This window comes from Octopus bimaculoides, chromosome 11 (genome assembly GCF_001194135.2).
Source record: "Octopus bimaculoides isolate UCB-OBI-ISO-001 chromosome 11, ASM119413v2, whole genome shotgun sequence".
In the NCBI taxonomy this organism is placed as follows: Eukaryota; Metazoa; Mollusca; class Cephalopoda; order Octopoda; family Octopodidae; genus Octopus; species Octopus bimaculoides.
This window is the reverse complement of record NC_068991.1, coordinates 54,814,336-54,828,027: the sequence shown is the minus strand read 5'-3', so window position 1 is coordinate 54,828,027 and position 13,692 is coordinate 54,814,336. Positions and strand designations below refer to the sequence as shown.

General features: G+C 37.4%; 1 protein-coding gene and 1 long non-coding RNA gene across 3 annotated transcripts in view; one reads left to right on the top strand and one right to left on the bottom strand.

Moving 5' to 3' along the window:
* The window catches only part of LOC128249091 (uncharacterized), a 21,916-nt gene extending 13,378 nt beyond the window's left edge, over nucleotides 1-8,538 (top strand). The window contains exon 3 of the long non-coding RNA XR_008265221.1: nucleotides 8,382-8,538. This is a non-coding gene — a long non-coding RNA (uncharacterized LOC128249091). The remainder of the gene's footprint in view (nucleotides 1-8,381) is intronic.
* Nucleotides 1,780-13,692, bottom strand: part of LOC106868415 (bifunctional glutamate/proline--tRNA ligase) — a 63,182-nt gene continuing 51,269 nt past the window's right edge. For both annotated transcript variants that reach the window (XM_052971851.1, XM_052971850.1), the window contains exons 26-33: nucleotides 12,794-12,946; nucleotides 11,640-11,741; nucleotides 9,588-9,743; nucleotides 7,056-7,250; nucleotides 6,316-6,489; nucleotides 6,060-6,220; nucleotides 3,248-3,391; nucleotides 1,780-2,124 (exon numbers count right to left, since the gene is read on the bottom strand). In XM_052971851.1, coding sequence (XP_052827811.1) covers nucleotides 1,968-2,124; nucleotides 3,248-3,391; nucleotides 6,060-6,220; nucleotides 6,316-6,489; nucleotides 7,056-7,250; nucleotides 9,588-9,743; nucleotides 11,640-11,741; nucleotides 12,794-12,946 — 1,242 coding nt within the window. In that variant the 3' untranslated portion in view covers nucleotides 1,780-1,967. The remainder of the gene's footprint in view (nucleotides 2,125-3,247; nucleotides 3,392-6,059; nucleotides 6,221-6,315; nucleotides 6,490-7,055; nucleotides 7,251-9,587; nucleotides 9,744-11,639; nucleotides 11,742-12,793; nucleotides 12,947-13,692) is intronic.

Genomic DNA, 13,692 nt, shown 5'->3' with positions numbered 1-13,692 from the left:
TATATATATAATTTTACAGCATGATACCTTGGGTATCATCATCATTTAACATGTCTTCTATGCTGGCATGGGTTGGATGGTTAGACAGGAGCTGGCAAACTAGAGGACTGCAGCAAGCTCCAGTCTGTTTTAGCATGCTCTTCCTAATGCCTTGTGTTTTCTATAAGCTCTGGGCTGACCACAGTTTTGTGAGTGGATGAAAACTGAAAGAAATTAATTCATGTATATTTATTTATGTATTTACCCTTTTACTTGTCTCAGTCATTAGACTGCAGCCATGCTGGAGCACCACCTCCAACAATTTCTAATCAAATGAATCAACCCCAGCACTTATGTTTTTCAAAGCCTGGTACTTATTCTAGTGGTTTCTTTTGCCGAACTGCTAAGCTAAGGGGATGTAAACACACCAACATCAGCTGTCAAGACACAAAGACATACACACACATACATTATATATATATATATATATACATGATGGCCTTCTTTCAGTTTCCATCTACCAAATACACCCACAAGGCTTTGGTTGGCTTGAAGTTATAGAAGACAATTGTCCAAAGTGCTGCTTAGTAGGACTGAACCTGGAACCATGTGGTTGGGAAGCAAGCTTCCTATTGCAGTCACACCTGTGCCCATAAATATATTTAATTATGTGTGTTTATGCTTGCTCACACATGTCAATGTGTGTCTTTGTTTTGACATCACGGTTGTTGTAGATGAGCATCATTGCCATACAAAAGATGTTGTCCATTTCCCGTCTTCCATCAGAAATATGTCTGGCCATGGGAGAGATGTGAAACTTGCTGTGGGAACAGGTTGGACAATGGTGATAGTAAAGCGCATGACTAAATTTGCTTTGGATTTATTTGGTGTTTTGAACTTACAATGTCACAGCAGTAAGTTTTTCAGTTTTTAGGTAATTAGAAACTCTAGGGAAAGCTGATCATCAGAAGGTTTTCAGAGAAGGGGCCCCACCCTACATGCTCCATGTATGCATTCTGGCTCTTAACTCCTTACAAAGGGGACCAGGCCACATCCAGGTCATGACTCCTGGATATCTCTCTGTTACCACATTCTGTGTTACAGTTTGCAAAGGTATCCCAGAGCTAAGGTACTGTGGGTGACGCAACCAGTTCAGTCTAAGACACCAAATGATTGTAGGGTAAATTAAACCTTTTAAAATTCACTTCCATTCCTCTTTGATCAGACCCAGTTGGAATTCTTTTCAGCTGATTCTGCCATTGCCTTAAATCAAGAGTTGTTTCATGAGATCAAAGGTAGATTTGCTCACAAACTCTCTCGCAACCAAACCTATGGCAAGGTATTTGGTTTGGAAGCCAGATTATCTCAGTCTGATTGATGGTTAAACTGTCATGTTTTTTACTCTTGTAGATGTGGGCTTTTCCTATTCTGCTTTCATATTGCACACTGAGTTCAATCAGAAACTTTAGTTTTGATGAAAATGAGCTTGTTGATGATGTTCTGACTAATTCATCCATTCTGGATGTCAGCTGTGCATTCCCAATCATCCACTCCACCCAGTAGACCCAGCTTTCAGAATCCAATTGCTACAGCCAGTCCAAGCCACAGTTTTTTATCCACTATCATATTGAACATTGGTGGAGCTTCTGACGTCATTGTTGTCCCTCTCACAGTACTGATCACATGTATGATGTCTTTTAAGGACTTGATTGAGCCATCATATGTACCTTAGAAAATTACTAAATCCTCACCCTGCCAATAACAAATAAAGTCAAAGAACAACTAAAGTATACACAGAGAAATATTTAGAAATTTCAATTCATATTTATTTGAATATGAGACAGTAATGAAGGGTTTAATTTAAGAAGAGAATTACAGAAGCAGTTATTATGTTAATGAGGTTCAGGTTAAAAAGAAATGAGTCCAGTCTAAATATAGATTATTTTTGTTTTTAATTGATAGTTATAGAAAAATAGTTTGACAGGGTTTTAATAACTGCGGCCAAACAAAGTAAAATATTTTGCATTCTTTTTGCAATCGGGGTGGATACACAAAGTACCAGGCTTAAGTTCAGCGGGCTGTTGAAATGGAATACATAATCCTTTGGCTCCCATCGCTGGAGCTCCTTCTTCAACAACTACATCTCTGAAAAAGTAAGAATTAATCATTAATTCAATACTGAATGCTGTTAGAGAATATGACATTAGAGAACAATATTAGAAAATGTATTCAACCCTTTAGCATTTAAACTTGTCATATCCTGCCCAAATATTCTACCAGTTTTATATTCAAACTAGCCAGATGTGACCTATCACACCTACTTAAAAATGTTATTGTAAAAATCAACAAATCATATGGAAATCTCAAAGCTATGAGATAATCCATGATTAATTCAAATCAATGTGAATGAATATGTATTACATTTGACAGAGTAATCTGAATGCTAAAGGGTTAGACACAATTTTAAAAATTACTCTAACTTCAAACATGAAATAAAATAATGATAATAAAAATTGGAATTAAGTAAAAATCTTTTGAATTATATTAGTTATGAAGTATTAATAATGGCATTAAAATGAGAGAGAGATCCATACATAATCATCATTCAACATCTATTTTCCATGCTTAAATGGCTGGTGAGCCAAAAGACTCTATGAAGCTCCATCTAGTTTGGCATGGTTTCTATGGTTGGATGCCTTTCCCTAACATTAACCATTTGACAGTATACTGGGTGCTTTTCATGTGCTATTGGTATGAGTGAGGTCACAACTTGCAAGACAAGACCACTTCAATTAAGGGGTGAAGCTGTACTGAGGGAGGTGGCTTTATGCTAGGTCATGAGAGGTATGATAGAGGAATGGGTACAGAGATCTTGTTGTGAGGGAGATATAAGGTTACTTCAGTTGGAAAAGAGAGATATACCAGCAGGGGACCTAGACTCAAATTACAAGGTGAATGTAAGAGAAATGGTGAAAGAAGATGGTGGTTAAGATGAGTCAGGGTGGAGTCCTTTGAATCACCATCATCATCGTTTAACGTCTGCTTTTCATGCTGGCATGAGTTGGATGGTTTGACATGGAGCTGTCTGTTGAGGCATAGTTTCTATGGCTGGATGCCTTTCCTAACGCCAACCAGTTAACAGAGTGTGCCAGGTGTGTTTTATGTGCCACCTGCATAAAATTAACTGAGAGAAGTCGAGAGAGGTCAGACTGAGAAAGAAAGATGGAGAACACTTCATAATTTATATTCAGAGGATAAAACAACATACCTTGCACTGTCCTTCTTTATTTTGTCTTCACAACTTATTTCTCCACAAAATGGAGATTGGATAATTTTCTTCTGATCAAGGGAGTTACAAAAATCATTCCAGTTATATGAGATACAGAGATGTTCATCATGTTCTTTCTTGGCGCTGAAAAATGGAAAACAGAATTGAGTCCAATCATTAGATAAAACCAAAAAACAAACAATTTTTGGAGGGAAAAAATACAAATTTACAGGAATATATTTACCATTATTTCTGTGATTGCTTTAACCTTTTGGCATTCAGGTAATTCAGTCAAACCTAATGCTTATTTATTCACATAGTTTTGAATGATGTAATCGTTTATTTTTAGAATGGCATTGTAGGAAGGTGTGAAAGGTCAGATCTGACCAGTTTGAACATAAAATAGGTAGAATATTTGAGCCTGATGTAGCTGGTTTAAATAACTATTTTCCTTGTATTTATAAGCAGAGCTGGTCTGTAAAATTGCACACAAGATATTTCTTTTTCTCTAAGTAATTTCCCCTACTAACATTGTAGTGAGCTAAGCGCAAAAAAAAAAAAAAAAAAAAAAAAAAAGAAAAAAAAACACTAGCAGAGTATTTCTATGTTTTTATCTCTTTTGGTCATTGAACTGTGGCCATGTTAAGGCACCACTCTGAAGGGTGTCACACAAATTGACCTCAGTATTTGTTTCTTAAAGCCTGGTATCTATTCTACTGGTCACTTTTGTCAAACAACTAAGTTACAGGGATGTAAACAAACTAACACTTGTTGTCAAGCAGTGGGTGAGGAACAAACATAACAGACTTCTACACAGTTTCCATCAATGAAATTCACTCAAAAAAGGCACTGGTCAGTTCGGGGCTTTAATAGAAGATGCTTGTACAAGGTGCCATGCAATGGGACTAAACCCGAAACAACACGGTTGCAAAATGAGCTTCTTCTCGAGTTGTAACTCCAAGAAATTTCTGATTCCCAACAACTGTTTTAGTTAAAAGACAACATCAACAACATGTCATGGCAAACATTGATATCCTCTATGAACAGAGACTTGGAAGACATCTGACACTGTGAAAATGACACCTTCATAACTGAAGTTTCAGGTGTGGCTGTGTGGTAAGGAGTTTGATTCCCAACCACATAGTTCCAGGTTCAGTCCAACAGCATGACACCTGAGGCAAGTGTCTTCTACTATAGTTCTATAGTATTGGGTTGATCAAAGCCTTGTGAGTGGATTTGGTAGATGGAAACTGAAAGAAGCCCATCACGTGTGTGTGTGTGTGTGTGTGTCGTTTGACAATTGGTGTTGGTGTGTTTATGTCCCCATAACTTAGTGGTTTGACAAAAGGAAACTGAAAGAATAAGTACCAGGCTTTAAAAAAAATAAGTACTGGGATCAATTCATTTGACTAAAAATTCTACAAGGCAGTGTTCTAGCATGGCCGTGGTCTGATGATTGGAACAAGTAAAGGGTATACCTTCACTATTCAAGAGAACACAAATAAAACTATTTAATTCTCTAAAAATGGTAAACTTTACAATTTCTGGGGATGGCTTGCGTAAAGACATTCGAGCGAGATCATTGCCAGTGCCTCTTGACTGGCTCTTGTGCAGGTAGCACATAAAATACACCATTTTGAGCGTGGCCATTGCCAGTACTGCCTGACTGGCCTTCGTGCCGGTGGCACATAAAAGCACCCACTACACTCTCGGAGCGGTTGGCATTAGGAAGGGCATCCAGCTGTAGAAACTCTGCCAAATCAGATTGGAGCCTGGTGTAGCCATCTGGTTTCACCAGTCCTCAGTCAAATCGTCCAACCCATGCTAGCATGGAAAGCGGACGTTAAACGATGATGATGATGATGATACATACATTTAGATGCCATTCAAACATTATTGTTAAATTTTTATTCACATATGCTGTTCAGCCACTGTGAATGTTAGATGGTGTCTTCTGTTCATCTCTTCTTTTTCTACAAAAACATGCTCATTTAGACCAGCTGATTATGTACCAACCCTGCTTGAAGACATTAATTTCACTGATTATGTATTAAGCTTGCTTGAAGAGTCTCACACACTTTCTCTTATCATACCGTGTTCCATTAAGTACTCTTACTAAATTTTTCTGGAACTCTCTTGTGTAAGCGGAATGCAATGGCAAATGACATGGCTTTTAACCTAGCAGCAAGCACAAGAGTTGAAATGATGAAGGTGACAGACTGAGATGATACAGAATGTAAGGAAGAGAGAGGTTGATCAAATGATCATGTGTTGGAAAATTAAAAGCGTTACATACACCACATATACTTTATTGTTGCTTCTTGGTTGGGTCATCACTCCAGGAGCAAAAACTAGTCAGTGGTTTACAACATTTCTTTGATTATATTGTTAAATGCTTGTGTATTTGGAAGTCTTTCTTTCAACAACAACTTTCTTAGTTGTGGTTCTTAACTACCTTGATGGGCGACCAGGCTGAATTTCCTAATCATAAATAGATGCCAGAGAAAATCCTTCCATAATAGTAATCAAAATTGGACATCTTTGTCTCATTTTCATAAGAATAAAATCAATTTGACAGCCACAGCGCTACTTTCTTGCAACAGCTGACTTTGGTCATTAACAAATATTTTTAAAAGATATTTGATAAATTAATCACGAGAGAAGCGCCCTCTGGTTTTTAAAATCTTCAAAAATTATTTACTCGATTCTAAATCATTAAAAGTCCTTTGTAAAGAAAAAAAATATATTGGTGCACAACTAAATACTACTAAGTGCACTTTATGTTACTAAGACAGTATATTTTAGTACTTACTTAGCATATAAATTGTCTTGAATTTTATTTAGTAATTCTTGGATTTTCTTGCCAATGTTATCATTGACCATCTCAACTTTTTCACCAGTATCTCTTCTGACAGCAACAAATTGGTTTTGTTTCATATCACGAGGACCAATCTCGATACGTATTGGGACACCCTGCAAAAAGAAGAAAATGCATGACTCTCAAAATAAGGGGGGGGGGAGAGAGAGAGAGAGAGAGGTGTGATATTTAACTAAAAGCAGGAAAATACCTTAAGTTCCCAATGGTTAAACTTCCAGCCAGGAGAGTAATTGTCTCGTATATCAGCTTTTGAACGAATGTCATTCTGTTTCAAAGTTGTATTTATATTTTCACACATTTTTAAGAGTTTGGATCGGCTTTCAGCATCTAAAGTAGCTGTTATTCCACATGGAACAATCACAACCTACAAACAGAAACAACATTTACTTTAAGTAAATCTGCATGGATTGGTGAAGTTATTCTTCATTCTTATAAATAAATATGTGGAGGCATGTGACCTAGTGGTTATGGTGTTTCACTTGTGATAGCTAGACCTTGGGTTTGGTTCCAGAATCAGATGGTGCATTGTGTTCTTGAGCAAAACACTTCATTTTATGATGCTCTGTAGGTGGGAAAATGGTAGAGTTGGTGCATCGACAGAAATGCTTTACGGTATATCTTCCAGCCCTCTACATTCAGAGTTTGAATCCCACCTGCTTGGAGACGGCAACGGGAAACCATTCCAGTATTCATCTCAAGTCTAGTCACAGTAGCCAAAGTTCCAGTAATCTACTTAACAGTGGCAGGCAAGGGTACGTTCCCCAACCTTTTAATATAGTGAGTGTTGGAGAAGATTCACATGCACAGGACCTGCCCAAGGGCAGACCACTGCTAGAGATTTATAAATATAGAGGGTTGAGATAAAATTAACCACTGACAAACTGGAGAGAGATTTGAATAAATTAGTAACTCGTCTGAATAGAAACCAACCTGTACAGATGCTACTCTTGGTGGAAGTACCAAACCCACATTGTCTCCATGAACCATACACATAACTCCAATGGTTCGCGTAGTTAAACCCCAAGAATTCTGGTAAGCGTATTGTTTTTCTTGAGTCTCAGGATGCTCAAACTGAATTTCAAACATTTTTGAAAAGTTCTGTCCTAAATGATGCGAAGTTGCTCCCTGTAAAAATATTAGAAAAAAGTTAAAACCATTAACTAGTTGACATTCGATGTAAAAAGATGGAAATAAGTTGAGGACATTTGAAGGTAAGACAATTTTGTTGATCAAAAGCAACCTTTTATTTCAAGTCTATGTTTTCTGTAATTTTGTTAATTAAAAGTAAAAATATACAGCTCTGGTAGATTTACAGTAACTAACACTGCAGACATAAAAAAATAAGAGTGACCCAATTGTAGTTCTTACTGAAACATTAAAATTCACAGAATTTTCTCCCCCATTGCTTGTTGTTGTAGTTATTTTGGTTTTCTCGTGGTGTGTGTGTTGTATTTGATATGATTAGGTGAAAGTGGCCGTTTTTAGAATATTGTTGAAATATTCTAAAGTAATGTCTAAACATTTGTAGCTGGTTCAGGAGGCGATGACAAGTGACCGAGATCTTTGGAGATATGCTGTGCTTGAGAAAACCTGGCAAACCAAGTGAGACCATAACCGTGGCCTATACCAGTGCAGTATAACCGACCCATTAAAAAGTACTCTTCGATCATTGGGCAGTAAACTGCACTTGTGAAGACCTGTTGAGTCAAGTGAAGTCATTGTTGTGGCTGATGACAGCACTGCCTGATTGGCACCTGTGCCGGTGGCACGTAAAAAGCTCCATTCCAGCATGGTTGGTGCCAGTGCCATCTGACAGGTCTCATGCTGGTAGCACATAAAAAGCACGATTCGAGTGTGGTCATTGCCAGTGCCGCCTGACTGGCCTTCATGCCAGTGGCATGTAAAAAGCACCTACTCCACTCTCAGAGTGGTTGGCATTATGAAGGGCATCCAGTTGTAGAAACTTTGTCAGATCAAATTGGAGCCTGGTGCAGCCTTCTGGCTTGCAAGCCCTCAGTCAAACTGTCCAACCCATGCCAGCATGGAAAGCAGACGTTAAACAACAATGATGATGATGATTAAGATGTGTGTGAGTGTGTGTATGTAATGATGCAAAGGGTAGTGTTTTCTATAGTGAATATTTTCTTTCAATCTGGGGGAAAAAGCATTGTGAGGGTGACAATATTCTCATATCTTTAGTGAATCTTATGTGTTGTTTGTAATCTAACATGGAAGTTTGCTCCTTTCTCATTTTAGTTGGATGTAACTCCAAAGTCTGGTTGCAGAAAATCTCTCTATAGCCAGCAAGCATAATAAAATAACAAAAAAACTGTCAGGTATTCTTTGTTGCTGTGTGTGCCAGAGGATGAGGATTGCAATGAGTGATGACAAGTGAAAGACTTGTCCAACCTATGCCAACATGGGGGGTGGGTAGGGAGGGGAAATAAACATAAAATGATAATAATGATTCTGAAGAAGAACCAAAGTGTGTTTAATTAATTCTGTGCTTTAGTTTTTATGTATATCCTCAGTCAAAACAACCAACTCACGCCAGCATGGAATGCGGACGTTAAACGATGATAATGATGATGATGATGATGTAGTGTTGTTGATAATTAGAGTAATAAGTGTGTTTGATTGCGGTTGATAGAGTCTATTTTGTGGAAACATTGGTTGTGTTGCTGATATATACTAATATACTAATGTATGGAGAGTATAATAGGTCGATAGTCTGAGAGATATTAGGGAATAATTGTTTAATGTGTGACTGTAGTGGCTGGCATCACAGAACTATAATATGTAGGCATAGAATCAGTCTGTTTGGGATAATTTAACCCTTTAGCATTTAAACTGGCAATATCTGGCCAAAATAATCTACCTGTTTTATCTTCAAACTGACCAGATCTGGCCTCTCACACTTACACTACAATATTATTCTAAAATTAAACAATCACATCAATGAATTGTCAAAGCTGCAAGGTAAAGCATGACAGATTCATAACAATGTGAATAAGTAAACATATTTGACAGAGAAATCTGAATGCTAAAAGGTTAAAAACAAAGAGGAATTAAGATGTATTTGAGCAACACAGAAAAATACAGTTAAATCAAATACCATACAATGTAAATTTTTGATTAATTACAACTACCTCTGCTTCTAGAAGATGTATCATAATTACCAAATAGCAAGCTATGACCAGTGTCACTTAAGAGGAGATGAAATCAAGATTCAAGAATTCTTCAAAGTTGATATACCATTAAGGAAAAGGACAGGCTTATTGTCTGGAGATAAGAGGACAGTTGTGGATACATGTTTCTGGCTCAATAGCCATCATCAGCACAGCAACTGTCCAAGCTTATCTTGAGAAGCCAAGGGACTTAGACTTATACAAAAAATAATAGATGTTGAGATCAGTCAACACTGTTAATGACAGAAACATAATGAATGAAAGTGAAATTTACCTGAATGGCTCGACCACTGGCAGAAATGTAGCATTCAACTGTTGTTGTATAATCTCCTCCAGCAAATTTTTCTTTCTCAGTCTTTTTACCAGCAATAACAGGGATGGCCAATAAATCTGTGTAAACACGGGAATATAAACCTAGGATTGTCATCACCTGTTGGAAAACAAGTTGAAAATGTCTTTTCAAAGAAAATGAATAATAATAATAATAATAATAATAATGGTTTCAAATTTTGCTACAAGGGCAGCAACTTTTGAGGAAGGAATGAGTTGATTACATTGACACCAGTATTCAACTGGTACTTATTTTATCTACTCCGAAAGGATGGAAGTCAAAGTCGACCCTAGTGGAATTTGAACTCAGAATGGAGCAACAGACAAATTTTGGTAGAGGGTCAGTGGTTTTTGAGGGGAAGGTGTAAGTTGATTACATTGGCTCCAGTGCTCAACTGGTACTTATTTTATTGACACCGAAAGGATGAAAGGCAAAGTGGACCCAGAAACGTAAAAGTCAGAAGAAATGCTGCTAAGTATTTGTTCAGCATGGTAATGAACCTGCCAGCTTGTCACCTTAATAACAATGGTTTCAAATTTTGGCACACAGTCAGCAATTTCAGGGAAGGGATAAGTCAATGATATCAGCCCTAGTGTACAACAAGTACTTGTTTTAGCAACTCTGAGAGGCAAAGTCAACCTTAGCAGAATTTGAACTCAGAATGTAAAGACAGATGAAATGTTAAGTATTTTGCCCGTTACAGCCACCTTAATTATAATAATAACAAGAGCACTCAGAGAGTGCAAACCTCCACAAAGGCAGCACCAACGCCCTCTCAACCATTAGCTAGAGATGATTTTAAAATAAGAATATCTGAAACAAACTCGACTGCTCTCACAAACGAAAATACTAAAAATGAACCCGACTGCTCTCAAAAATTAAGTTAAAAAACAGGAAAAATAAGCTGGAATCCTTGTCCACAGGCAAACAAACATAACTGAAAATGATACCTCCACCTTCACTAAGGCGGATATAATAATGATAACAATAACAATAATAATAACTAGCTGGATCCATGAAAAATTCACCGAAAACTATATACAAGTTGGCAATGTACAGACAGTAGAAAAATGCATCTGGTGTTTTGTGTACATCTAAAACAGATCTGGTTGAAGGCACATTTGTGCAAGTAGAATTTAGCTCTAACCAGTAATATCTATGGTAGCACTGCCAGGCCAGAGATTCCTGGAAGCTGTCCAGAGCTACTAGGTTGAAAATTTTCTGGATCAAATCAGTCAGTTGATTCTTGTTGATGACCAAAATTTCCTGAGAAACATTTTCCTCCACCACTTGGCCTATATAAAACCAGAAGATCATAGTTCCACTGGTCATCTCACTTGACTAACCTTTAATGTTTCTAAACAGGCTTTCCAATGATCATCCTTGTTAACCTTGATCAATCTCATTAATTACCTCCGCGTTGGCAGAGGTATTGTTTTCAGTCATGTTTGTTTGTCCATGGACAAGATATCTCAAGAACCGCTAGATGAATTCAGATGAAACTTTCAGGGATGTTTGGCCTCATGACTGGCAGAAACTGATTAGATTTTGGGATTGATCCAGTACTGAACAAGGATTCTGGATTATTTTTTCGTTTTTTTTTATACTTAATTTTTGAGAGCGGCTGTGTTCATTTTTAGCATTCACGTTTGTGAGAGCAGTCGAGTTTATTTCAGATATTCTCATTTTAAAAATCATCTGTGGCTAATTGTTGGTGTTGCCTTGACGGAGGCTTGCGCTTTCTGAAGGCGCTTTTTTATGAATGCTTTTGGAAACTTGAACATTTCTCCATAGGTTCTTCAAGTTATGCCAAATTCTTCTCAAACCAGGAACAATTTTTGGCACAAGGCCCTGAATCTGAAAAGATGAAAGGTGATTTCGGTGGGATTTGAATTCAGAAAATAGAAAGCCAGAAGAAATGTTGTCTGGCACACTAATGATTCTGCCAACTCGCTGCTTTTATAATAATGACAATAAAGAAACGTGTAGACTTACTTCTTCCTTTGCTTCTTCAATAGTAGCAAATGCTGAGTGCCCTTCTTGCCAGAGGAATTCTCTCGTGCGAAGAAAAGGTTGCGGGTGTTTGAATTCCCAGCGCTATTAGAATAAGAAGGTTTAGTGAAAGCAATTTCATTAAAATATTTAAACTTCATATTGGGAGTAAAAACTGAAGGAAAATGTTCAGAATCTATTGGCAGATAATGTTTTAAAACATTACAATATAGCAATACATTTGGACTAGTCTCTCCATCTTGGTTCTTATAATCATAGCATTTTAGTCATTATACCATCTGGCCAACTTTGGTACCGATCATATTCAGTAAGGTTCTTGAAATTTGGAACCTAACCCTTTATTTGAATCCACAAGAGTAGATTGTTCTCATTCCGTTGTCTGTATCAATTTGTTATACTTCAACAAAAATATAAGCTTGACTGACCTACAGATTGAACTCATGACAACTACTTAATCAATGTTGATATTCATTATCCCATTGCCACAGAGATTAAATACAGACTGAAAATTAGAAGTTTTTACTCTTTAGCATTCAGATTACTGTCAAATGTAATACTTATTTATTCACATTGTTTTGAATTAATCATGCATTATCTTGTGGGTTCAAGATTTTGATAATGGATTGTTTATCTTGAGCATGATATTGTAGGGTAGGAGTGAAATGCCAGATTTAGCCAGTTTAAACACAAAACAGGTAGAATATCTGGGCTGGATATGGCTGGTTTAAATGCTGAAGGGTTAAATTTGATGTTTCTTTATTGTTGTTGATTTAATATTCTTTCTTAATTAATACATCTGAAATGATACTCATCTCTATGCTAGGCCTACTGAGAAGATTATTAAAACTCAGCATTAAAATACTACAACTACTACATCATCATCATCATTTTAATGTCCACTTTTCCATGCTTATATGGGTCAGAGAAATTCAATGAAATGAATTTTCAATGGTCAAATGCCCTCCCTGTTGCCAAACCTCATCTACAATATTTCCCTATGGTTACCAAGCATTATATAAAGGTGTGAAGGAAATGGCTGAGAATAAGACAAGATGGTAGTGAATGGGGTGCCAGAGCAAACCCATAAAAAACAAACAGTTATATGCTAATTATTGGAAAAAAAAACAAAAACTTACCACAACATTGCACCACTGGTTAAGCCGTATCGGTAAATCTCTGTGAGATTTAACCCATTTCCTGTATGAAGGGTACATGACAGTCTCACTGGTTGGTCGAATGGCAACAGGCTCAACGAGTTCACTTTGTCCGGACTTTGTTACCCAAGCAACCTAGAAACAATGATTGGGTTGAAATATTAAAAAGTCCTAGCACTGTAGTTTTATATGCAGTAAATATAAATAGTTATATGTGTATATGTGTGTGTGTGTGTGTCCGTCCAACTGTTTAGAGGGAGTTGCATTCACAATCGTAAGATTGTGGTTTCGATTCTTGAACTAGTTGCATATTGTACTCTTGAGCAAAACACTTCATTTCACATTGCTCCAGTCCACTCAGCTGTAAATGGGTAACACCATGACAGACTGGCCGTCCTATCAGGGAGAGTACTGGCCTGCTCGCCTAGACAGTGGGACATTTCTTTCAAGCCTACGTATGTCCTCAGCATTCATGGCTCATGTTTCACTGCCGTGTAGCATGGCAGTTCGCACACATGCATTATACAGTCTACCTTTACCCTGAGCGAGAGGCCCTTAGTTGCCAGAAGAGGTAGGAGCTCTCTGAACTTTGCCCAGGCTATTCTTACTCTAGACGCTACACTCTCAGAGCAACCACCCCCACTAGAGACTTGGTCGCCTAGGTAGTGGAAGCTATTAACTATTTCTAGTTTCTTCCCCTGGCATGTGATGGAATCTGTTTTCTGTATATCTTCAGTGTTTATTGCCCCAGTGCATCTGCCACACACAAAAACTATTTTCCCTGTTAACCTTCCTTTGATATTGCTGCACCTTTTATGTGTCCATAGCTTACACCGGGTACATCGTATGGATTTTCTCTTACACCAGGTACATCATTTATA